At 52.6% G+C, this 26,493-nt stretch overlaps 2 protein-coding genes across 3 annotated transcripts; one reads left to right on the plus strand and one right to left on the minus strand.

Moving 5' to 3' along the window:
* Positions 1–239: 239 nt before the first annotated feature.
* On the minus strand, positions 240–16,446 carry LOC117971157 (zinc finger protein 208-like). Its single transcript, XM_059020021.1, has 2 exons — positions 16,019–16,446; positions 240–8,250 (listed from the first exon to the last, which is right to left on the minus strand). Exons 1-2 carry the CDS (start codon positions 16,401–16,403, stop codon positions 2,321–2,323), a joined length of 6,315 nt encoding a protein of 2,104 aa, XP_058876004.1. The 5' UTR covers positions 16,404–16,446; the 3' UTR covers positions 240–2,320.
* A 4,689-nt stretch (positions 16,447–21,135) lies between these two features.
* On the plus strand, positions 21,136–25,016 carry LOC131729800 (zinc finger protein 408-like). 2 transcript variants are annotated; one of them, XM_059020019.1, is made up of 3 exons: positions 21,137–21,521; positions 23,252–24,269; positions 24,901–25,016. In XM_059020019.1, exons 1-3 carry the CDS (start codon positions 21,212–21,214, stop codon positions 24,911–24,913), a joined length of 1,341 nt encoding a protein of 446 aa, XP_058876002.1. In that variant the 5' UTR covers positions 21,137–21,211; the 3' UTR covers positions 24,914–25,016. The 2 variants fall into 2 exon arrangements, with proteins under 2 accessions (XP_058876001.1, XP_058876002.1); XM_059020018.1 differs by having other exon boundaries at positions 21,136–21,521; positions 23,252–24,993.
* Positions 25,017–26,493: the final 1,477 nt, after the last annotated feature.

Here is a 26,493-nt window from a genome sequence, read left to right on the forward strand (position 1 = left end):
CGGCCTTAGGGAACTGGAATCAAAGAATGACCCCGGGCCGGGTCAGTGGAGCTGCTCCATTTGAAACATGCTCAAACACAGCAAGGGTCATTATTACCAGCTGGGTCGTAACTGACCTCGGTTACAGAGGAGGAGCTGAGCAGCAAGAGAAGGTCACTTATCTGCAGGTAACGGACACACAGTAACAAAAAAACTAAACAACAGGGTGCATAGGACTGAATTAAAGAAGAAGGGGCCGATCAGCTGAAGGAGGTTTATTGAACTGTAATGCAACAGACAGGAAATCAAACACGTACTCCATCGGTCACAATAAAAAACGAACAGGCTTTATAGTGTAAACGTGACAATAAAACCAGAGGCTGAAAAACAAAAGAACCAAATCGCTACACATAATGTACAGGACACCACGCACACCTGTGTTTATTGATTTATTTATTTTTTCAGATACAAAACTAGCCTTTTCATAGTTCCCTGTATCCAGTGGTCTCTCTACACACAGCATGTATGTACACATGTATATTTCTGCGATTACAAGGCTGAGAGCCGGCCACAACGGAACTAACAATTACATTTACAAGTTAAAGTCCCAGCTTATTACTCACTATTATTTGTAGTAGTTTTTTGTTTTGTTTTTTTAACGTTATAAAACGCTGTTTAAAATAATTAAATGTCAGCTTAATTAAACCCCAAGCAAACAAACAAACAAAATTAAATAATTATTGATCAAAGCAATACCAAGTGCTTACGTCTATAGCTCTGTATTTCCACCAGGTGGCGCAAATGTATATCACAATGCAACGTTGCAAGTACTTGCATATTCTGTACCAAATCCCAATGCGTGCTTGTGGACAAGCGAAACGGACAAGAGCCTTCTGAGAAAATGCAGATTGTGCTTTACTGAATAGTGTCCAAATAAAAAATAAAAAACACAAAGCAAAAGTTGGCATCACAACTGTAGACTCGTTTTCTCACCTTCCTTCTGTGTAATTGGTAGAATGGTGGAGATCAGTGGCTCCCCACCCCGCTCCTGGGGACCCCCTGCGTCTTCTGGGTTTTCATTCCAGCTGAGCTCTCAATTACTGAACTAGACCCTGGATTGAACTAATAATTTGCTTAATTCGACCTTTTTTTTTTAGGTCTAAAACAGTTGCAGATTTCAAGTCTCTTATAAAATGTTACAGCTAACTTGAAATCTGCAGCTGTTTAAGAGCTGAAGGGTTCAGTTCAGTAATTGAGAGCTCAGTGGAATGAAAACCAGCAGACACACAGGGGGTCCCCCCCCAGGACCGGGGTGGGGAAGCCCTAGTCTAGATGACACAGATTAAGATGTCTTGTGTAGAACGGTCTAGATCAGGTTTGCAAGACAGAGAGATTTCCAATTCAGCAACACAACCCCCGTCTCCCCCCCAAAAAAGTGCTGTTTAAAATAGTTCCATTTAAAATGGGTGCACATCGAATGCGAATTGTAATAATTGGGGAGCGACTGTCAGGCCAGCATTGGAGCCAGACAGCATTACAGCTCTTCACACAGTTTGACCTCGTCAACTTCCCTTTGAGAAACGCGTTGAAAACGGCTTTGAAATGCAATTTCAACAACAACAAAAATAAATAATAAAATAAAAAGCACAATGTTGCGTCAGGCTCCGCGGTCTTTCCGTCCCGGGCTCAGACAGGCAGCTTTGTCCTGCTGTCCCTGAGCGTTTCTTTAGTGTGTTTCTGATTTTATTTTTAGGATTTACGGTCATGAAGCTGGAAATCTTAGCATGTGTTTCCGTTGTGTTTCAGAGACCGTCGAGCACAGCCAACAAGAAAACAGTAAAAACAAAAAATATCTATCTATCTGAAAATGAGTTTTCCCAGTCCCAAGGTCAAATCTGTATGTCTTTACAATTTTTTTTTTTTTATATATATAGTGGTCCTGAGGTGTGCTCTGTGACAGCCTCGTCTCCCAGACCTACAACAAGGGACTTAGAACACCCCTCCCTCCCTGCCATTCGGTCCCAGACCCCTCCCTCTCTCAAGCAGAGACTGGCAATGCTGCCGAATCATGCAGTGTTTGCTTGTCAACGTGATTTGATTTACAACAAGTTAAACTGCGAGGCTGTTCAAGCCGAGACAAGCCAAACCAAACTGCGCCTGCGATCCGAGCCGGTTAAGAGGCTAGTGACTCGCCCTGCTGCCCCACCCCGCCCCCTCATCCTGGTTCTTTTGTGACTTAAGACTACGACATAAGGAGCGTGTGTGTGTGGGGGGGGGAGGGGGGGGTCACTGTTCTCCCTCTTAGTGAGCTGTCTGTAGTGTTATCCACCTGCAAACCCTTTCAGAAGTCTCCCCGGGCGTGCTCTATGTAGTGCTGGTGCAGTTCCAACTCCTGACTAAATTTCTGCCCGCACTCGATGCAGCCCAGCAGCAGCAGCTCCTCCTCCTCCTCCTCCTCCGGCAACGGTGACGACTGCTGGGTCCCATCTCCTCTACGAAGGGTCTGCTGATGCGGCCTCAGTGCTTGGGGCAGCGAGTATGCCTTCGGGTACAGCTGGCACCGTTGCTTCTCTCCGGTGTGGATGGGTTGATGCCGTTTGACTTCGGAGAGAAACCGGAACGTCTTGCCGCACTGCGAGCACGTGTGGTGCTTCGGAGCCTCCGTCGGTTTCCCCTCCCTGATCACTCCTTGGTGACCGCGATTCTTCTGGTGCCTGGTCAGGTTCTTCAGATGGGAAAACGCGAGCCCGCAGGTCAGGCACCGGAAGGGCCGGGCGCCCGGGTGGGTCTCCAGGTGGAGGCGGAGCTCGGCCAGCGCCCCAAACAGCATCCCGCACACCCTGCACTCGTGCCCGCGCTGCATGTGCCGCAGGAGCTCCCCTTCCTCCGGGAAGCCCTTGCAGCACAGCGAGCAGGAGTAAGGGCTGTTCCAAGCCTGCTTCCTGTGAGCGTTCAGCAAGGAGCCTGTAGTGAACGAATTCCCGCATTGCTGGCACTTCCTTGGTTCGGCACCTCTCCCGAAGGGCACGTCGTTCTGCAGGGGCGCCCCCTGCAGGCCGGGGACGGAAGGCGAGACGTGGGATTTCTTGTGGTTGTAGAGCGCACTCTGGGTGCTGTAGCGTTTCCCACAGTCCTGGCATTGGTAGCTCTTGTTCGTGAAGCGGCGGGGGCGCCGACCCCGTGACCTAGGAGCCGTCACCCGGGAGTCGACCGAGTTTCCAGGTTTCTTGTGGCTGGATTTCTTGTGGTTGTGTAGCGCACCGGCTGAGCTGTAACTTTTCTCACAGTCCGGGCAGGGATAGGGCTTCTGGTTTGAGCCTTCTCCGACTTGGTGGCTTCGCCGGTGCGAGCCGCCAAGAGCCACAGCGGCGGCACAAACTCTCACGCGATCAGGACACGCAAGAGACAACTTCTCCGGTTGCTTCTGCAAAGCGGTCTTCTCGTCAGTGTGTTGGTGTAGCTGGTGTCCACAGACAGCGTTCGAGTCTTGGAAACCCTCCCCACACCGACTGCTCTTCAAGGGTCCGTCCTCGCCTCCCAGCTCAGCCTGGGCGTCTCTTTCCCAGGGTTCATCCGCACAGGGCCCCTGTCTGTGGGTGGCGAGCTTGGCCGTGTCACTGAAATTCCTCTGGCAATCAGGGCACTTGTGAGATGGCTTCTCCTCCGCCTGGGTCTCTCCACCACCTTCCTCTTTTAAAGCCTCTTTGATGTGACACTTCTTGTGGGTGTACAGCGACCTCAAAGACCAGTAGCTTTTCTCACACTCTGTGCATCTGCAAGGTTTGTCTTTCGAGCTTCTGGAATGCGAGTCCGGGTGGCTCTGCTTGTGGGATTGCAGCGCGGACGCCCGGGAGAAACGCTTCCCACACTCGGGACACTCAAAGGAGTTCTTCTCCAGCCCAGCTAGCTGGTAAGAGAGGGACTTCAAAGGCTTTCTGACCACGTGTTTTCGCAGGTGGTTGCGGAAGGCCTTGATTGAGCAGTAGCCTTTCCCACACTCGTCACACTGGTAGGGCTTCTCAGACTGCACCAGGCTGCCCCCGATGAAGGACTGCATTGAACCCTGAGTGTGCCAGTGCCGGTGGGTTAGGAGGGCCTTGGAACAGCTGAAACACTGTCCGCACTCCGGACACTCAAAAGAATTCTTCTTCGGTTCCACCTCGGGGGCGGGTTCGATCTCCATTTCTGACTTGATGACTGGTTTTAGGTCGAAGGGTGCGACGCCATCTCGTCTGTGACAGAGGAGAGGAGTATGCAGCTCAGTAGGGCGGCCGAAGTGTTTTCCGCAGTCCGGACTCTTCGGTTTCAGGTCGCGCTCCTCCTCAAGCTTGATTTCCAATTCAGTTTTGCAGCACAGCGAGCAGGAGTAAGGGCTACTGCTAGCCTGCTTCCTGTGAGCGTTCAGCAAGGAGCCTGTAGTGGACGAATTCCCGCATTTCTGGCACTTCCTTGGTTCGGCACCTCTCCCGGAGGGCACGTCGTTCTGCAGGGGCGCCCCCTGCAGGCTGGGGACGGAAGGCGAGACGTGGGATTTCTTGTGGTTGTAGAGCGCACTCTGGGTGCTGTAGCGTTTCCCACAGTCCTGGCATTGGTAGCTCTTGTTCGTGAAGCGGCGGGGGCGCCGACCCCGAGACCTAGGAGCCGTCACCCGGGAGTCAACAGAGTTTCCAGGTTTCTTGTGGCTGGATTTCTTGTGGTTGTGTAGCGCACCGGCTGAGCTGTAACTTTTCTCACAGTCCGGGCAGGGATAGGGCTTCTGGTTTGAGCCTTCTCCGACTTGGTGGCTTCGCTGGTGCAAGCCGCCAAGAGCCACAGCAGTGGCACAAACTCTCTCGCGATCAGGACATGCAAGAGACTTCTCCAGTTGCTTCTGCAAAACAGTCTTCTCATCCGTGTGTTGGTGTAGCTGGTGTCCACAGAGAGCGTTCGAATCTTGGAAACCCTCCTCACACCGACTGCTCTTCAAGGGTCCGTCCTCGCCTCCCAGCTCAGCCTGGGCGTCTCTTTCCCAGGGTTCATCCGCACAGGGCCCCTGTCTGTGGGTGGCAAGCTCTGCAGGGTCACTGAAATTCCTCTGGCAATCAGGGCACTTGTGACATGGCTTCTCCTCCGCCTGGGTCTCTCCGCCACCTTCCTCTTTTAAAGCCTCTTTGATGTGACACTTCTTGTGGGTGTACAGCGACCTCATAGACCAGTAGCTTTTCTCGCACTCGGTGCATCTGTAAGGTTTGTCTTTCAAGCTCCTGGAATACGAGTCCAGGTGGCTCTGCTTGTGGGATTGCAGCGCGGACGCCCGGGAGAAACGCATCCCGCACTCGGGACACTCGAAGGAGTTCCTCTCCAGACGAGCCAGCTGGTAAGAGAGGGATTTCAAAGGCTTTCTGTGTTTCCGCTGGTGGTTGTGAAAGGCCTTGATAGAGCCGCAGCCTTTTCCACACTCGTCACACCGGTAGGGCTTCTCGCTCGGGGCCAGGCCTCCCTCGTGCGATAATGTTGTTAAGTGGTGCTTCGAGGGCCGTCTATGCCAATGCATGTGGGATCGGAGCCCAGCAAGCTTACGAAAGCTCCTGCCACAAACCGGGCACTCCGAGGGAAAAGGCTTCTTGGGCAAGGTGCTGTCGGCGATGAGAACGGTTTTGATCTCGAGTTTTATGTCCGGTTTAACGTCGGTGCTCCCGGTAAACAACGCCAGACGACTCGAGCCTCGCGTGTGCCAGTAGCGGTGGGCTCGAAGTGCATTGGGGCGAGTGAAAAGCCGGCCGCAGTCTGGGCACGCCAGAGAAATATTCTTCGTTTCGGCGTCGGGTCCAACATCGGGTTTCACGTCCGGTTTTAATTCCGTTTTCAGATCCGTGGCCCTGCCAAGCAGTTTGAGGTGTCTGTAGTCTCTGGTGCGCCCGTGGCAATGGGCACAGACTGCGCCGGGGCGGGTGAAGCGCTGGCCACAATCTGGGCAGTCGAAGGGATCAACCTGCTTTGACGGAGTACTCCCGATGGCAAAGTCTTCAATTTCCAGTTTGATGTCGGGCTCATCAGGAGGTTTAACATCACTGTCAAAGTGGGTGGAAGAACATTCTTTGAGGGATTTGGAGGAATCTGTGCCATACAGGGACTGGAGAGCAGAGCCGCTGACGCTCCAACTCCTGCAATCCGAGCCCTTGTCGGACTTCTCCTGGGAGCTGGCACCCTGGCGGACATCGGAGTGCCCTGAAGGTTTCGGTTCCAGGTGCAATCGGCCGTGGCGATCCGAACCCCAATGTTTAGCGTTCCCTTTCCCGCTTGCAACAGACTGGTTGGGCGTGTTGCTGCTTATATCGGTGGCAGACTTCTCCCTCCTCTGGCAGCGATCCAAGGAAGGTTTCGCGTGGGCGTGTTGAGATTTCTGATGGACTGCGAGCGCACCAGGTGACCAGTAGCCTCTGCCGCACTCTGCGCACTTGAAGGGTTTCTCGGAAGAGGTGCGGGAATGAAATCCTGATTCCAGGTGGTTCTGCTTGTGGGATTGCAGCGCGGACGCCCGGGAGAAACACATCCCGCACTCGGGACACTCGAAGGAGTTAGTCTCCAGTCGAGTCAGCTGGTAAGAGAGGGATTTCAAAGGCTTTCTGTCCACGTGTTTTCGCAGGTGGTTGCTGAAGGCCTTGACTGAGCAGTAGCCTTTCCCACACTCGTCACACTGGTAGGGCTTCTCAGACTGCGCCGGGCTGCCCCCGATGAAGGACTGCATTGAACCCTGAGTGTGCCAGTGCCGGTGGGTTAGGAGGGCCTTGGAACAGCTGAAACACTGTCCACACTCCGGACACTCAAAAGAATTCTTCTTTGGTTCCACCTCGGGGTCGGGTTCGATCTCCATTTCTGACTTGATGTCCGGTTTTAGTTCTCGTCTGTGACAGAGGAGATGAGCTCGCAGCTCGACGGGGAGGCCAAAGCGTTCTCCGCAGTCCGGACTCTTCGGTTTCAGGTTGGGCTCCTCCTCAAGCTCGATTTCCAATTCAGCTTCGGGTTTCACTTCCAGCTTGGCGGGCGTGACGCCGCCGACAGCAGCTAGGGAGTGCCAGAGGCGATGGGCGTGGAAGGCACTGGGGCGGGCGAAACACATGCTACAGTCGAGGCACTCAAATGAGTCGCCCCTTCCGGACTGGGCGCTTTCTCCGAGGGATTCAGCAGCAGGAAGCCTTCTGGCCGTACGAGGGGAAGACCTGGGAGAGAAGCAGACACTTTTATCGGCCTCCTCCTCCTCAGCAGCAGAAGAGCTGCCCTCCTGGACGTCCTGGTGAGAATCGTAGTCCGTGTGGCAGCGCAGATGGGAGTGGAAAGCGGAGGCGCGGGAGAAGCGCTTCCCGCACTCGGGACACTTGAACGACTTCTTCTGCAGTGTGTCCAGCTGGTGGAGCAAGGACTTGGGCGGCTTGGAGTCTGCGTGAGCCAGCCGGCGGTGGTAGTCCAGGAAAGCCGGCGTGCAGAACCGCTTCTGGCACACTGGGCACGCGCAGGGCTTCTCTGCACCGGCCGGGGTAACCGCGCCGTCGGACTTAGAACGCAAAGCGTGAACCCGCCGGTGGGCCCGTACGGCCACCGCGGAGGCGAAGGAGCGGCCGCACTCCAGGCACTCCAGGGACCTCCTGCTCTCCTCTCGCATGTCCTCTCTCTTCACCGGATTCACGCTGTGGACCTTCCGGTGACAGCTGAGCCCCGCCACGGAGTGGCAGGCCTTCCCGCACTCGGGGCACTCGTGCGCTTTCCCACAGGCCCTCGCCTGCTTGATCGGGTCCAGGGCTTTGAAGAGCTTCACGTTGGCGTGACAACGACGGTGGGCGTCCAGGGCCGACACCCGCGAGTAACACCGCCCGCAGTCCGGGCACTCGAAGGATTTCTTCTTCAGCTGGGCCAGCCCGTTGAAGATGGATTTGGGAGGTTTCTCGTGGGAACGCTGGTGGCTGAGCAGGCAGCCGAGCGAGATGTAGCCTTTCCCGCACACGGTGCACTTGTGAGGCTTGTCCGCCCCAGCCTCCCCGCTGTCTTCCTGGCCTGTTTTGGGCTGTTTGAGGAGGTGGGTCCGCTGGTGGCCGTGGAAGCCTCTGGAATTGTAGAAGCGTTTCCCGCAGATTGCGCAGGAGAAGGTTTTCCCGCCCGCGTCGGGCACCAGCATGCCTTCGTAGCGGGCCACGCGGTCCCTCCGGCGCTCACGAGCGTGGGTCCGCCGGTGGGCTTGGTAGACGGCCCTCTGCATAAAGACCTCTCCACAGTCCATGCAGAAGAATAACCCATGCCCTACAAACAAACAAAAAGGGAAAAATGACTTGAAGCAATTCCAAAGTAATTCAATTAAAACAGAAACCACGCACCTTTCATTTATCCGTTTATTTGATTGGTTGGGCGCCAAAAACAAATACATCTACATCCGCAGTTCTTGTCGCTGGCATTTGGCATTCACAAACACCGGCCCCTCCACCCCCATCCCGCACGCACGCCGGGAGAAACATATCAAAACAGAATACAGATCGACAGGAAAAGACAAAGACATTATCCGTCTGACTGACCGTTCACAGTCACAACGCCAAGTAAGCCATGCAGCAACACATGCAATGACACACGACAGGAACACAACACAACAGAGAGTATGACAACACACACACACACACACGCTCCTCCTCATGGGACCCCCGAAACATCCTTCACGCTTTATCAGTTGGGAGGACGTGGTGAGCTCCCAGCACCCAGTCACATAGATATGGGAATCACAATGAATTACAAAACTGAAGACACCCAAGAAGACACTGGTCTAGTCGAATCGTTTGTCAGCGATTTATTTATTTTCTTTTTCTACATTTAGTACTTTTCAGAGTTTAAGTTACGGGATGACAAGACAAAACAAAACAGACTGGTGGGTCTGGACATAGATTTGATATATATATTTTTAAATGCTTCTTCGTATCATGCATGTGACCCGTGTGTCGATGCAACCCCACCCAGTGTATTCAACCATTGAAAACTCCTCACATGCAGGATCATCATGTTGTTACCCATTGGCCAGCAGTCCACCTCTCTCAGTGTTGCTACCTTGGGAGTTTAACAGTCAATAGAACATAAGAGTCTTTTTCACAATGCCGAATGAACCACGGCCTCTCTCCAAGAGATTCAAGTTGTACCCACTCGCCGAAGCAGGCAGGCATATATATTATATACACATATACATGCACACACAGACACAGACACAGACACAGACACAGGCACAGGCACAGACACAACTGTCCACAACATGGACGTATCCAACATTATTCCTTGAACGCTGTACTGAAGTCCAAAGCAAGCCCCTGGGAGGATCAAAAACAAAAAAACAATCGATCACATGATATCAGTCGTCAGCTTTAAAGTTCCTTTCAGTACGGTTATTTGTTCATTTTTCCTTTGCGAGTATTATAAATGATAATAAATAATAAATAATAAATAATAAATAATAAATAATAAATGACTTTCCTCCAATAGACAGCCTCCCCTTCCCCCCCACGAAGCTGTGCAGTCTCTGCTCCGCAGAGTACTTTCTGAGGTCCTAAAACTGCAAGTCTATTTGCGGTGGGTGGGCGGGCGAGGGGGCGCGTTACAGGCAGCCCGTGGCGTGCTGCATGAAGTGCAGGTAGAGCTCAAACTCCTCTGCGAACGCCTGTCCACACACGTTGCAGTTAAATAGCACCTCTTCCACTTTCCCCTCCTTCCATTTCCCCTGTGATTCTTCACCACCACCCCCCTCCTCCTCCTCACTCTCTTCTCTTTCCTTCTCGCCCCCAGACGGTTCCTCGCTCGCCTCCTCTTCGCTGCTCGGCTTGGGTTCTTCTCGTTTCAGCACCTCGCTCGCCTGCGCTTCCTCTTTCACAGTCTCCCGCGACGCTCCCCCCTCTGCCTGGGTCTCTGCTTTCCCGCAGTGGCGTTTCCAGTGCCGCAGGAACCCCGACCGGGACACGAACGTCTTGGGGCAGCCCGTGCACGTGAAGGGACTTCTGGCGGCGTGGTTCTTCACGTGGTCCCGGAGATCGGAGAGAGACAGGAAGCCCACGTTGCAGATGCCGCACTTGTGGTGCACGGGCCGCCCCCCCTGCTTGCGTCTAGCGATGGCGTGCCTCTTCAGCTGCCCTTCCTCCTCGTACCCGCAAGAGCGCCGGGGGCAGAGGTGGCGATTCTTGGAGCGGAGCCGCTCGTGAGCTCTCAGCTTCGGGAGGGAGAAGAAGCACTTCCCACACCTCTGGCACTCGTGGCTTTGCTCCCCGAGCTCCGCGCCGCTCGAGAAACCGCTCCTGCGTTTACCGCAGCTCTGGGGCAGCTTCAATTCCGGGTGTGCGGTCTTCCTGTGCTGACTGAGGGCCCAGGAAGAGCTGTAGCCCTTCCCGCACTGGCACAGGTAGGGCTTGTTGAGGGTTACCTGGTCCTCTAGGTGGCACTGCTGATGGGTCCGCAACGCGGCGGCGCGGGAGAAACCTTTGCCACATACGGGGCACTCTAACTTGGACTCCTGCTCACCAGACTGGCCCCAGGAGGAGGAGGGGAAGGCTGGTTTGGTGTCCGCGTGGGTTCGTTGGTGAGTCTCAAGGGAGGCGAGGAAGCAGTAGCTTTTCCCACAATCGGGACACCGGTACGGCTTCTCCAACGACGTCTTGTTTGCCTTCATGGTTTGGGAGCATTTGGCGGAGCCGTGGCGACGACGGTGAACGCGGAACTTGCTGGCGTCGGAGAAGCACTCCCCACAATCGCGGCACTTGAAGGACTTGGCACGGATAGAGGGGGCGCAGCGCCCCCCGTAGAAGCGTCGGTGGCCGTGCAGCGAGCCCAGGTAGGAGAAACTCTTCCCACAGTCATGGCACCTGCAGCACTGACTCTCCCTTTTCGCTAGAACCCGACTGCTGAAGGGCTGCCCTGTGCCAGCATGTGATTTCTTGTGCCGAGTCAGAGCCCAGATTGAGCAGTACCCTATCCCACATTCGCACATGTAGGGCTTCTCAAGGGTGGCTTGGGCTGTGATGCGGCGCTGCGTGTGGTCACGGAGTGCCGGGCTCCGGGAGATATGCTCCACGCTCTCAAGACACTCCAGGGACTTGTCCCCGTCCAGCTTGTGCGACTCGGGTTTCGACACTTGGGACGTTTGGGTCCGTTCATCTCTACCGAGCGACTGGGAGGAGCAGTCACCTCTTTCCCCAGGCTGGCTGGCAGTCTGCTTGTCATTCCCAAGCTGCTCCTTCTCTCCATTTTTTTGGATCGCCCCCTCCGCGGCTTCTCCAGCGATCTCGAAGAGCGCAGGCTCTTCCCCCACTGCCTGGCTCACGGGGTTCCCACAGTGGCGCTTCCAGTGCCGCAGGAAGCCTGACCGGGTCATGAAAGTCTTGGGGCACCCGTTGCACCGGAAGGGGCTGCCTCTGGGGTCACCGGCGTGCGTCCTGGCGTGGTTGCGGAGACCGCAGAGCGTCAGGAAGCCCTCACTGCAGACGGTGCACTTGTGCGGCATGCCAGGACAGCGGGATCGCTGCTGCTGCTTCTTCGAGTGGAGCTGCTGGTGATTCTTCAGAATCCTGCCGCTGGCAAAAGTCTTGCTGCAGCTCTGGCACTCGTGGGGGTGTTCCGGGTCACCCTGGCAGGGCAGGTGGGCGGTCAGCTCTGCTGTTCCAGGGCAGTGCTTCCGGCATCTGGGGCTCTCCAACAGAGCCTCGCGTTGGCGTGGTTGCTTTGAGGACGCCGCTGGGGCGTCATCGCAGCGTGGCTTCGGGTCAGGGTGGGTCTTCCGTCGCCGCTGACCGGGTGCCCGGGACGAGCCTCGTTGGCTGGCGGCGGCTCGAGAGAAGCGCTCGCCGCACTCTGAGGAGGACCTGCTCTCATCGTCCAGCCGGTCCAGCTCCCGGAAGGAGTCGCCGTGGGATCGCCGATGGTTCTGGAACCAGGAGAGGTTGCAGTAGCTCTTCCCACATTCGGGACAGAAGTAGCGCTTCTCCCCGGAGCCCGTCTGCAAGTTGGCGTGCCGCGAGTCGGAGCTTTTCATGACGGAGTGCCGGCGACGGTGGTCGCGGAACGCCAAAGTGCTGGTGAATATCTCCCTGCAATCCTGGCATTCCCAGGACTTCTTTTCCTTTTCCTCTTCCTTCGCTTGGACAGTCTCCCCGGTGGGTCCAGATTTCGAGCGGTCTGCACCAGGGCACGATTTCTTGTGAGTGGTCAGCGACCCAGGCAGCATGAACCCTTTCCCGCATTCGCGAGGCTTGGCGAGGGCAGCGCGGGCGTCCGCGTGGCCTTGCTGGTGCGCCTGGAGAGCGGCGACGCGGGAGAAGTGCTTCCCGCATTCTGGACACTCCAGGGAGTTGCTCTGCTCCAGCTTTTCCAGCTCCTGGAAGAAGGCGTCCTTGCTGTCGCCGTGGGAACGCTGGTGGGTCTCGAGAGACATCTGGTAGCAGTAGCTCTTCCCGCAGTCCAGGCACTTGAAGGGCTTCTCCCCGGACTCCGTCTGCTTGTTGGCGTGGAGAGTTACGGCTCGTTTCGCGTAGCTGTGGCGCCGCTTGTGTGCCCGGAACTTGAGCGGGTGGGCGAAAACCTCTCCGCAGTCTGGACACTCGAAGGACACCTTCGTCTTCTCGCGGCCTGCCGCGGGGCAGCCGTGAAGCTTCTCCCCCCCGGGGCCGTTCTGATCACTCAAGGGTGCCTCGTTTTTGGAGTCCAAGCCACTAGCAGCGTTATCTGGGGGTCCCTCTTCATCCTTCAGGGTGTGTACCCTCAGATGCGTCTCGCAGGCGTCCCTCTGAGAAAAGGCCTCTCCACAGTCCTTGCAGATGAAGGGCCCATCCCCTACAAACAAAAGGGGGAGAACTGATGTGAGGGCAAGTCCAGTTGCGTTGACCTGTGATGAATGGTTAACGATGGGGGCGGCTCACCGCTATCCCAGCGCCACATGCCTCTTATCCTGCCCGGCGAGTGTGGACTGTCTGCCTTTAAAAGGTGGCTTTGCCGTCACACTGTACGAGACCACGGGCACTCACACTCGAGCATTCGTGAGATAAAAGTCTGAACACACTGATAAACATGCACGACAACTTAAGACGATTCAATCAAAATCGGTTGCGCTGTCTGCAACCAGGAGGGGGCGTTTCTTTGAGAGGGTCGAGGCTGCAGCGTCAAAAAAGCGGTCGGCTGACGGCACACGCTTCGGAGGACAGCGTGTGTTCGTCTTCGCCGCTCCCGAGTCAGCGCGGGGGTGGCAGCGGTGAGCTGAGCCTAAAAATTAATTGGAAATGCCAAATTGGGAGAAAATAATAAAACAATTAGGAGATTACTAAATAAAAAATAAAATAAAATAAAAAAAATGCACCCTGGCAGACCAAGTCCTCCTACAGGCAAGCGGCCGGGTTTTCGGGCAACTCCAGAATTATTATTATTATGTGTTTATTTGGCAGACGCCTTTATCCAAGGTGACTTACAGAGACTAGGGTGTGTGAACTATGCATCAGCTGCAGAGTCACTTACAACTACGTTTCACCCGAAAGACGGAGCACAAGGAGGTGAAGTGACTTGCTCAGGGTCACACAATGAGTCAGTGGCTGAGGTGGGATTTGAACCGGGGACCTCCTGGTTACAAGCCCTTTTCTTGAACCACTGGACCACACAGCCTCCTTTGAGCCTGAATAGAGAACAGAGTTACAGCAGCAGGAAGGAACAACACTGGACCCCGACAGACAAAGCTGCTGTGCTGCAGCCAGCCCTGCTCAAAACACTTTCCAAACACACAAGTCAGAAAGAGAAAAGCAGAAAATACGAATCTGTATTTTGGGCTACTGATTTTTCCGGGAAAGCGGAACCGCGGACATTAGTACAGAGTTAGGTACTGGGAACGGAGTTTAACTTCCGGTGCTTTTTTTTCTCTCCTCCTCCTCGCAACTCTCCGCTCTCCTCTTTCTAGTGTTCAGCAAGACCACACGACTTCACTCAGGCGCATCAGCAGCAGTGCTGAAACACAAGACTGCAGCTGCAAGAGCGACGATGGAAAAACCAGCGAGAGAGAGCAAGCGACGCAATCTGCCGATCTGGATCAAGAGACCCTGCAAACGCTGCCCCTTCCACGTGTGCGAATCAGTTACTACTGAACCCAAGCACAGTGCTATTGGTCTTCACTTTATAGATGCGGTTTTTAAAATTCATCTCAATGACAATATGCAATACGATCGATGCCAGACAAGTTACCACAAATTAGCCAGTGATTCTGCAGGCTACAGTAGGGCAGACGGGCGCTTATGTAATGGAGATCTGCACTCACAAAAGATTAGCGTTACTTCAAAGCATGGATGGAGATTCTTCTCAGGCAGTTATACTTGAAAAGAGAGTGGTGAGGGAACAGCGACACTACTCAAAAAACAACATGTTTTATAGTGCACTAAAGACTTATTAAAATAATAATAATAATAATAATAATAATAATAATAATAATAATAGAAACAGGGAACCAAAACGTGTTCAGTTTTACCAATCTCTGCTAGTTTATGCAAACTGCACAACTTGCAACTATGCATGCTTAGCTTCATGCAAAACACAACCAGATGACCCTAAAATGTAAAAATTATGAGCCATCACTTGGGGGCTAGCTGGCATGTTGAGTAGCCCCACCATCGTTACCCACGTGCCAGCATTAAAATGAACTGTCTGTGACTTTAGAGTTTGAAACAATAATAACAATGGTGATGATAACAACGATAACAGATGTTCTTTAAATTGTGCATGTATGTTAATGTGTGGGGTGCTCCCCATTCCGCAGACAATCACACACGCGTGTATTCACATGCACAATGACACACGCGGAGAGCGCTGGCACGGGAAATCATTAGAGATGCATGAGATGAGGTGATGTCACGGTAGTAACAGCGAGGGAAACGCAGGAACCCCCCCAAGCCCCTGACAGGAGCCGCGCTCATGTGCTAGGGGAGCGCTGCCTGGTCAGGGATCAGAATGGGAGGGGTGGACGTTACAAACCAGAGGGGCGGAGTCTGCTTAAAACACAGCTCCCTGCTACTGGGCAACAAGGCAGGGCGTCCCGATGAACCCTTTCTGGAAACGGACACTTAAATGACATTAAACAAATACATCGTTTTCTATTCATTAATCCGGACAGACTTAGCCTGGCCAGGTTTAATCTATCCCAGTTAAAATAATAGAAAAAGGATGTGTGTTTAAAATCACTTGTGTGGCTAAACTCATGCGTTACACGCTGGGATTTTGGTTCACTGAGTTTTCAGAGCTGAAGGAAAGTGCACATTCAAATGCAGCCAATGAAACCCTACCCGGCAAACCTTAAATACTCATGTTTCTTAAAGTGGATCTCAGCCATTAAAAGAACTTAAAGAAACGGTTCCATTCAGAACCAGAACATCTGCAAACAACGCAGGGCGCTCTGCTGCACCACTGGTACGGTTATAAACACAGTTATAGGTTGTTTTTTTAAATTTTATTTGATCTATTCCTGCATTCCCGCCCTCCTCTCCTCCAGCACATCAAAACATTCAGGAAGCAATATGCAAATACTCAGACTGAGCCAAACCTATACTCTCGCGAGAAGTACTAATATAGATCACCAGAATGGCAAAGGGTTGGTTACTGTTTCTTCTGGAGAGTCAGAAAATAATAGCGTTTATATATATATATATATATATATATATATATATATATATATATATATATATATATATATATATATATATTCAGTCACACCATTCAAAAAGTTATATTAACAAAACTGCGGTTCGAAATAAAATTCATGTCAGTGCTTTTTCGGCAGTAGTCTTGCCTGGGGGGGGCACAGGGTGAAATGGAAATGGCGTTTATAAATTTATAGATTTTTATTTATTTTATCAAATTAAGACAGGTGTGTGAATGTGTAATTTGCTGAATCACTTAGTGTGCGTTCAAAGAAACGCTGTTATACCCCAAGTCACTGAACCGGCCTCCTGACAAAAGAAATTATTATGAAAACAGAAACTGGTGTATTTATAATTTTAAAAAGGGAATTGTTTTTTCAATAACGTACCGTTGTTATCTCGGTCCTCGCTTTCTGGGCCCTCCTGTCTGAGCTGGTCTCGGGTCCGGGTCCACTCGCCCGAGGTCTCCCCGGCTTCACACAGCTTTATCCGGTAACAGCTCCCCTCCTCCTCCGCCTCGTCCTCCTCCTCCTCCGCCGGCTCCGCTTTGACGGCGGTCCGCGCTTCAGCGCTCATGATCAGCGGTCGTGCTCCGCGGCTCTCCGGCTCCACTTCAGCCTCCGGTGGCTCCACTTTGATCTCTCTCTCGGTATAAAGGAGCGGCGGCTCGTTTCCCAGCCCGTTAACGAGCTCCGCCGGTCCGTTTTCAGGACGGGGCTCCTCGTTTTTGTCTGGAAACAGGTCGGCCGCGGCCCACTTGTAAACAGCCGCCATGTTCACCAGCTTTCAGATTTTTTTTTTTTTTTTTTTTTGCGCATGCGCAGTGAAAATGCATTATTATATAGGAATTTGTTTAAATAAAAAATGTATCACAATTCAAATAGGTATATTAATCTAATATTTACAATAATAATAATAATAATAATTTCTATTCGGGCCGGTATTATCCACATTACAAACACAGAAGTGCTGTCCTAGAGTTATAATATACAGCAGGGGGGCCCAATCCTGGTCCTGGAGGGCCGATGTCCCTCTTGGCTTTTGTTGCAACTGTGCCCTAAATTACTTAATTGGACCAATCAAGCCCTTATTAGAAGCTTAATTAGTCCAATTAATCAATTTAGTCTACAGTTTGAACAAAAACCAGGAGGGCATCGGCCCTCCAGGACCAGGATTGGGCACCCCTGATATACACTATGTAAACATGACCGTGTAATAATTTAGGGTTACCATGTGGCTCCAGATTAACCGCACACTGTGAGACACAACGGGATTTCAAACTTGCCCCTAAATTGAAATAAATGAAGGTTAAATGAACCATCCTTAGCTACAATTAATAATGGTGCTTAAATACCCGCATGCGCGTCAAATAATTGTATTAAACTAAGAATGAACTGCAGCCAGACGCTATTTTTTTCTGTTTGTTAAAATTCAATCGCCCATATTATTCTGCAAATACAATCGCATCGTCATCTCGTTGCTCTATCGATAAATTAGCTATTCGTTCATTAAGATCTGATCAGAAGCAGCTGATCAGTGTGAATTGTTTGCTGCGCCCAAGCAATTCCACCACAGCAGGAATAATCTCAGCAAAGGTGGAGCTCATTTATACGTGAATTACTTTCAATTTTGAAATCCCGGTCTGTCTCAAAGCGTCCGGTTAATCTGGAGCCATATGGTAACCCTATATTATTATTATTATTATTATTATTATTATTATTATTATTATTATTATTATTATATTAAAATGTGATTTTGGAGCAAGAAACATCAAGCTTTCGTTTTTTTTTTTTTTAATAAGACGAATTCATGAAACGTGTTTAGTTGTAAGGTTTATATTTCGCTATCTGACTCGCACATTTAAAAAAAAAACATTTTGTATTGAAACCAGTGAATTAGTGAATTTCTCTTTATACAGTAAGTGAACGTGCTTTGTGTACAGTTTACTCGACGGTGAATTAATTACCCAGATTAGCGAATTATCAAAATGCTGAGCTAATATCGAGGCTGCTGCGGTGCAAGGTGTAAACGCCAGGGGGCGCTCTCTCCCGGCCCGTACCGGATTGGACGGCGTGCGTGCCGGCGTTCCCCGGTACTAAAATGAACACGTTACCCGCTTACATGACAGCGAAAATGAACGGAGAGGGACCGGAATCCGAGCCCTGCTGTCTGACCAAGCCGTGTTGAGCCGGGGGTTTACAGGCGGGAGGCGCCGGTGGAGACGGCGAATCAAACCACAAGAATGAAAGCGGAGCAAGGCGGCGCGGAGCCGAGGCTGCGGGGGAAGCTGACGCGGAGCGGTGCCGAAGATTTTAACGATTATAAAAGTGACGAGAGGACCGCGGGAGGGTGCAAAGCGGAGCTCGTGAAGAGAAATCTCAGTGGCAATAGTGCAGGTATCAATACACTAACTCCCCACCCTCCCCAAAAATATACAAAAACACATTGCATTTAGAGATAGAATGAGACTCCTCTTTATCGAGCTGTTTATGGTCTGAGTTTAACTCCGAATTTGTGAAAACCTTTATACAGACACGCACGCACACAGAGGCAGCTTTTTGGTTTTGATTCAGTAAGTGACATTTTCTTCCTTTCTGGACGGACTCCTTTTTTTTTGCAATGAAATAAGTGTTTTGTTTTGTTGTTTTTTTTTTAAACTGACATCATCTACCTGTTATTTAAATATTCACTTTAAAACTAGATAATGTCACGTTCACTGACTCTAATTCTGTTAACGAAAACAAGTGAAGTCCTCGGGGAAATGCCTTCGCTTCACCTCAGCTGATACAGCTTGTGTTGCGCTGTGCTCGCAGGAGAATGAGTGCCTAATATGGGTTGAGGGTTGTGAAGCTGGCTTCGCGAGCGTCTCCTGCAATCTGATTCTGTTCTGTGTCCGCAGGGCGCCCCCCCCCCCGAGCTCTCCGACCGACGCCTGCTCCGCCATCGAGCCCCCATCGACTACTGCCTGACCAGAAGGAACAGGGGAAGGGGAAAACGTCCCGCCGGAGGAGAAACGGAAGAACGCAGGAGCGGAGGGGTCGCCCGCACGCCGGGGTGCAAAGTGGAGTGCCCCACGTGCAAGAGGGGGTTCAGCCGCCAGTATAACTGCCAGCGCCACGAGTGGGCCGTGCACGGGGGGGAGGCCAGCCGGGGGGGGGGCCTCAAGACAGAGCCGAGGAGGGAGGGTCCCCCGAAAGGAAAGAGCCAGATCGGGGGGGGGCAGGGCTCACCGGTGCCCCGAGTGCGGAAAGGGGTACACCTACCTCACCTGTTTCCTGAACCACGAGAGGATCTGCCGGGCCGAGTCCGAAAGCGACAAGAAGAGAGGGACCGGGAGCCTGGAGCCGCAGGGACTGAGAGGAGCCGTGCGACAGAGACGCAGAGAGACGAGACAGAGACGCAGAGAGACGAGACAGAGATGCAGAGAGACACGGGGGGGAGGCGCGAGGGACGGGGAGCCTGCGCCGAGAGAACACAGCCGTCAAGTGAAGAAGAAGGAGGAGGAGGAGGAGGAGGAGCGAGGGAAGGGAAAGCATGGCAGGGAGCGGGGAGTTACACGCGTGAAACAGGAGGTCACGTCGCAGAAGATCCACGCAGCCCCGCGGGGAGACAGCGCACCTCCAACCGGGATGGAAACGCGCATCAAGGAGGAGAGAGTTGAGGTGGAGCTGGAACACCGCGGGGAGGAGCGAAGGACAGAGCTGGGAAAGGGAGGCGAGGAGCGGGAGGAGGCGGAGGTGAGCCGCTGGGGCTGCGGGGAGGAGAAGCACAGAGGAACAACAGAGCCGCAGGTAGCCAGGGTGAGCCGGGACGCTCGCCCGCTGGACTGCCTCGACTGTGGAGCGGCGTTCCTCCTGGAGTCACAGCTCCACCAGCACTACATGGACCACGCCCGGGGGGGAGGGTTGAACCCGCTGGCGTCGCCCCCTGATCAGATCCAGCAGGGGAGTCTCTGTGAGCTCTTCCAGGGCTCCAGCTCCTCACTGCTGAAGGAGTGTGGACCTGCGCGCTACAGGAAGCAACACTGCTTGTAGTTCTCTGTAACTCTGCCGGGATGGGAGTAAGACTCCCGTTGCACAGCAGTTTGATCCATTCCTGGTTTTACTGTGAGTTTAATATGAGCTTGTTAAGCAGGAAAACCTGGAACGGGTGAAACTGCTGCTCAATAGGAGTCTTATTGCCATCCCCTCCGCTGAGCTCTTTCAGTGTAAAACATCAGAATTTGTAATTATGAAGTGACAAAAATTACTCCTAAAAATATATATCTATATTTTTTTTTCTTGAATGGCTTAATTTTCTTGTGAAGAACTAATAAAACTTTAATAAAAAATAAAAATAAATTCATGAATTAAAGAAAAAAAACTCCTCTACAGAATAAAGCAATTTAATTTTTTTTTAAAACTTTTTCACTTTCATATTTTTCGCTTCGCAGTTTCAAGTTCCGATGTTTCGTGGGTTGTTTTCCTGTGATAGTTTGTTGATTGTAAACTCCGGGCGTTGAGTTTCGCTCACAGTACATCGAGATCAGGGGTACTGATCAGAACGTGCGTTGCAGCGTTTCACTTTTCAAATCTCCGATACCTGCTGTGGGTTAAACGCGGGTCGCTTTTGGATGTGCCTGCATGTAAATAGGTGTAAAAAGCTCATTAAAAAGAGGGTGATTTTCTGTTTTATTTAATTTGAATTTCCTGTGTGCTGCACAGTGTTTTATAGAGCAGGTAGCGGGGTTTCCAAATACAGCTTCGCCCCCCCCCCCCCCCCCCCCTCTGTTCGTCCTCAACATCCTGACAGCTTTTTTACACTTGTAACTTTAAAGTCTGTTTCAGAGCTGTTTTCCCGATGTCTGCTCTAGTGCTCTGATGATAGTCTCAGGATTATCTCCCCCTCTGTCAAACAGGCAACGCGACGATCTGTGATACGGAACAGAAAAGCCGGAGAGAGCACTTGTGTGTTTTTGGAGGGTTGGGGTTTAATGGCTCCTCCTGCAGTGATTTAGAGCACAGCTCTCAAGCCCCAGAGCACTAGAGCGGACATTTCGAACAAGAGCTCTGAAACAGACTTTAAAGTTACAAGTGTAAAAAAAAAAAGTTGTGAGGATGTTGAGGACAAACAGAAAAACGACAGGTAGGTTATCTAAACAGCTGCGGCCGCACCACGGTCCGTTTCTGCTTCCTCTCTAAGACACAGTGAAAGAGACTCAGGGGGCCTATAAAGTAGTCCTTTGTGCCAGATTGAATCAAAGGCTTTTTTTAAAAAATATATAAAAAAATTGGACTTGTTTTTGTTGATTAGGATGTGTAGGGTGTAAATATGGTCTCTCTCTCTCTCTCTCTCTCTCTCTCTCTCTCTCTGATAAATGCCAGCAACTACTGTTTTAAAAATAAAACCTTTTAAATTAAGATTGTTTCTTTTAATTGAAAGCTGTCGCTGTTATCTAGTTTCAGTAAATTTGAGTAATTAGTGATAATTGCAGGAAACCTGAGAGACAGTCGCGATTGCCTTTGCTTTCCTGGAGGGGTCGCTGTTGTCTCCGCTTGCTCTGCGGTGACGTCACACAGAGGTCGGACACCCCCTCTCTGAATATGGCTGCTGTTTACAGTGTGCGCGCTGGTTCCGCTGGCGGTGCCGCCGGGGTTGCCTTCCTGATCGAAAACGGGGGAAGCCCTTCTCAAAATGACGAGCGGCTCAGCCGTGTGGGCAGCGGCCAAGCCGGGCTCGACCTGGGTGCCGCGGGTCAGCCAGCGGACGAGGCCAGCCGGACAATGCCGACGGAGGAGGCGATGCAAACAAAAGCGAAGCAGCGTGAGGACGGGCTGCACACAAAGTTGTGGGAAGTGTGGGAGAGCGCCGGGGAGACCGTCCCGTCCGGAGACTCCGCCAAGGACGAGAAGGGTGAGTCCGACCCAAATCATGCGCGCTGTTTTGTAAATACCCCACAGCGTGTTCACAGCCGTGTAGTGTTTCTGTACCGCTTTGTGTGCGGAACCGTGCCAAGGCTACTGCTGCTGGACCATGCCTGCAGGGGATCGGTAATGCACTATATATAAAAAAAAAAAATGCAAATATATATTTTACATCATTATTAAATTAATTACAATTTGACAGTTTGACCTTTTTTTTCGTTTCTGCTAAAGAAAGCGTGTTGTTTTTATTTTTAATCAGATCGTGGCATCAAAATATTGCATCAAAATAATTGCATCAAACCACTAGCGCTTTCTCTCTCTCTCTCTCTCGTGTGTTTTTGTCACTAGTTCCACGAGGGCGATTGAAGTTTTTTCGTGGATTTAAACGAGCGCGCATTTCGCTTTTGTGCTCCCAGAGCTTCAGTGTTCGAGCGGATAAACCTGCTTTAGTTTCTCTCAGAGCCTACGATCGCACAACGCGCTTTTTACTGAAGTTGGAAGCTGTGAAAAATCACTGTGAGGGAAATAAGACTCCTATTGCACAGCAGTGTGATCCAGTCCGGGTTTTACTACCAGCTTGATCAGCCCCAGTGTGTCTAGCTAACAAGCTCAGGTGTGTCTTATTATTAAACTCCCAGTGAAACCAGGACTGGATCAAAAACCGCCGTGGAACGGGAGTCTTTATTTATCCCTGAAAATACCCATATTCCTCATTTTTAAAAAGCCGCTGTTAATAAACCCGTTTAATCTGTGTTGTAGATCCCGCTGCTGTTTTAAACGCTTGCTTTGTCGTTGCGAGATCTGCTCTCTCAGCGATGTATTATCACAAGCGCGGCTGCTGCTAACATAGCGTCCGGTAGGGGGCGTGACTCGCGCTTTTGCGATGCTTAACAACGCTGTGACCCAACAGCAAAATGAAATCTAAATCTTACCCACGCACAGAACTGCGTGAAAGACAATGCAATTTAGCAAAACCAAAACAGTTTCCAGAATTAAAACAGCATCCAGACCAGTATTCAGTATTGCAGAACATCGAGCTGGATAAGCACTGTCACAGTTCACTTGCAAACGAAAACGCACAAAACCGAAGAGCACAGATAAAAAACTGGAACCCATGGCAGTGTCTCGAGCTGTTTCACGATGAGCCCTTCCTTCACCCCAGCTTGTCTCGTTCTCTTTGTTTCATCGGGTGAAGCTGGAGGAAGCGACGTGTAACGGCACACGAGAAACACGCTGATTCAGCATTGGAGGGAATTATAAACAAAACGAACCAAAAACACGGCCTGTGACGGATAAACTGTGACAAGCCGTCCGTGTCATGGTTTAGTTTGTTTGTGTGTCTGTATTATTATTATTATTATTATTATTATTATTATTATTATTTCTTAGCAGACGCCCTTATCCAGGGCGACTTACAATTGTTACAAGATATCACATTATTTTTACATACAATTACCCATTTATACTGTTGGGTTTTTACTGGAGCAATCTAGGTAAAGTACCTTGCTCAAGGGTACAGCAGCAGTGTCCCCCCACCTGGGATTGAACCCACGACCCTCCGGTCAAGAGTCCCGAGCCCTGACCACTACTCCACACTGCTGGCTGTCTCAAGCCTCTCATTTGTAGGCGATGCTAACCTGTTTTGGCCGCGGCTGTACGTGTGGTTTGATTTGATTTTATTTACAAGCTGTCTCTCTGTTTGTTTGTTTTGTCCGACAGCCGCCCCTCCGTTCCGTCTGCGTCGCAAGCAGCTCCTGATCACCTACTCCGGGGAGGACATCGGAGAGGAGGTGCTGCACGGGGGAGAGGAGACGGAGTCGGGATCGGAGTCCGAGGGGGGGGCGGCGACACCAAGGGGAGGGGGAGGGGGCGGCAGTGTCTCGCGGTCTTCATCGCTGTCCGATGGGGAGGAGGAGGAGGAGGAGGAGGAGGGGAGGAGCTGGAATCTGAGGCAGAGGAAGGAATGCCCGCGCTGCGGCGAGCGTTTCAACGGGATTTGCAGCTGCAGCCGGCACCAGAAACCGCCCACCAGAGGAGGCAGCGAGAGGGAGAGGGACGAGAACCACCACAGCCCTCGGCCTGCTGGGTACGGCTTCCTGGGGAGGGGGGAGTCCCGTTCCAGGCTGGACCCCCCCGAACCGGGAGACCACCTGAACATCACCGCGGAGGACCCCGGCGCGGACCCCCTGGAGTGTCCGGAGTGCGGGATGTGTTTCTCGGACGGCGCTGAGTTCCGCACCCACCGGCAGTACCACACGGACTTCGAGCCCATGGACGAGGGGGGCGCCGATCTCCACGGCGACGAGAGCGCGTTCGGACCCCCGTGGAAGAGGCTGCAGAGGCAGCACGAGGAGCCCCGCTTCCCCGGCGCCTACCCTTTCGAATGCAAGCACTGCAGCAAAGGGTTCAAGCACCACACCTCCCTGCAGAAACACATGTACCTCCACAGCGGCGCCAGGCCCTTCCAGTGCCCCCAGTGCCCGGACGCCTTCGCCTTCGAGCCCAGGCTGCGCAGCCACCTCAAGCTGCACCAACTGAAGCCACACCGCTGCCCGCAGTGCCGCAAGGGGTACCAGGAGGAGAGGCAGCTGCGGGAGCACCTGGCCTCGCACCAGCGCAGCAAGCCCTACCCCTGCCCGCTGTGCCCCAAGACCTACCGCACAGCGGCCGAGCTCAAGGACCACAGCAACACGCACACCGGGGAGCGCCCCTACGCCTGCCCGCACTGCCAGAAGAGGTTCGCACACAGGGGGGGCCTGATCGTGCACAGCAAGACGCACAGCGGGGGCAGGAAGGGCCGGCGCGCGCTGGACAGGGGGAGGCCCCCCTCCCCGCCACCGCCCTCCTCCTCCTCCTCCCAGTCCAGACGGGGACAGGGAGAGGGGAGCGGGCAGGCTGGGCTCCGGTGTTTGGACTGTGGGGTTTTTTTCAGGCGGGAGTCGGAGCTTCACGAACATTACATGCAGCACGCCCGGGGAGAGCTGTAGAACTGAGACACACACTGACACACACACTGACACACACACACACACACACACACACACGCTGACACACACACTGACACACTCACACGCTGACACACACACTGACACACACACACTCAGACATACACACACACACACACACACTGACACACAGTCATAGACACACACACACTCAGACATATACACAGACACACACACACTGAGACACACACTGACAGGAGAGCAGTGAAGGTGGTACTGATCCCAATAGAGTAGTCACTTTGGGTTTTTTATTTTTTTTAAAATATTTAACTCTAGCCAAGTTTCTAACCAAGAAGTATTTATTTTATTTTTTACAATTTTTAGCTCTTCTGTAAAATTTACTTTTTTTTTTTTTTTTTAAAGTGTGTTGGTGTGACGGCCCGAGACCCTGATGAGAGACGGCTGGATTTTATTACAGCATCCATGTGTCACCTCCCAGCCCAGTCCCCTACCCCCGTGCACCCTACACCCTCCCAGCCTCGGGTCCGCCCTCGTTCTCACCTCCCAGCCCAGACCCCTACCCCCGTGCACCCTACACCCTCCCAGCCTCGGGTCCGCCCTCGGACTCGCCTCCCAGCCCAGACCCCTACCCCCGTGCACCCTACACCCTCCCCTGCCAGCCTCGGGTCTGCCCTCGGACTCACCTCCCAGCCCAGACCCCTACCCCCGTGCACCCTACACCCTCCCAGCCTCGGGTCCGCCCTCGGACTCACCTCCCAGCCCAGACCCCTACCCCCGTGCACCCTACACCCTCCCAGCCTCGGGTCCGCCCTCGGACTCACCTCCCAGCCCAGACCCCTACCCCCGTGCATCCTACACCCTCCCCTCCCAGCCTCGGGTCTGCCCTCGGACTCACCTCCCAGCCCAGACCCCTACCCCCGTGCACCCTACACCCTCCCAGCCTCGGGTCCGCCCTCGGACTCACCTCCCAGCCCAGACCCTTACCCCCGTGCATCCTACACCCTCCCCTGCCAGCCTCACTCACCAGGCTACAGGCTGCGGAGTGCAGACGGGGGGTGCCTGCGTCCACTTCGGACATCTGTGGCTATCACCCCCCCCCCCCCCCCCCCATCAACCCCTGACAGCAGTGCAAGCAGAGGCTGAAATCACTGGTACATTCCACTGGACTGTGTAGAGATCCAGAGAGAGAGAGAGGGAGGTGGACAGATAGATAGATAGATAGATAGATAGATAGATAGAGTGATAGATTGATGGATTTTTTTTTTGTTTTCTATTATGAATTGTTTGATATTATTTGTGTAATAAAATAACCTGTGGGTTGAGACGAGTTGCATTTCATTTACCAAGCAGGAGCTGCGGAGAGAAGCAGCGGCACCCTGTGTGTGCGTGTGTGTGTGCGTGTGTGCGTGTGTGTGTGTGTGTGTGCGTGTGTGCGTGTGTGTGTGTGTGTGTGTGTGTGTCTGCCTGTGTCTGTCTGCCTGGGTGTGTGTGTGTGTGTGTGTGTGTGTGCGTGTGTGTGTGTGTGTGTCTCTGTGTCTGTCTGTCTTCCTGTGTGTGTGTGTGTGTCTGTCTGTCTGTCTGTCTGCCTGTGTGTGTGTGTGTGTGTGTTTCTGTCTGCCTGTGTGTGTGTGTCTGCCTGCCGGTTTGGGGGGTGTGTGTGTGTGTGTGTCTGCCTGCCTGGGTGTGTGTGTGTCTGTCTGCCTGCCTGTGTGTGTCTGTCTGTCTGCCTGCCTGCCTGTATGTGTGTGTGTGCGTGTGTGTGTGTGTGTGCGTGTGTCTGTCTGCCTGTGTGTGTGTGTGTCTGCCTGCCTGTGTGCGTGTGTGTGTGTGTGTGTGCGTCTCTGTGTCTGTCTGTCTTCCTGTGTGTGTGTGTGTCTGTCTGTCTGTCTGTCTGCCTGTGTGTGTGTGTGTGTGTTTCTGTCTGCCTGTGTGTGTGTGTCTGCCTGCCGGTTTGGGGGGTGTGTGTGTGTGTGTGTCTGTCTGCCTGCCTGTGTG

The sequence above is a fragment of the Acipenser ruthenus genome, unplaced genomic scaffold (genome assembly GCF_902713425.1).
Source record: "Acipenser ruthenus unplaced genomic scaffold, fAciRut3.2 maternal haplotype, whole genome shotgun sequence".
NCBI classification, from domain to species: Eukaryota; Metazoa; Chordata; class Actinopteri; order Acipenseriformes; family Acipenseridae; genus Acipenser; species Acipenser ruthenus.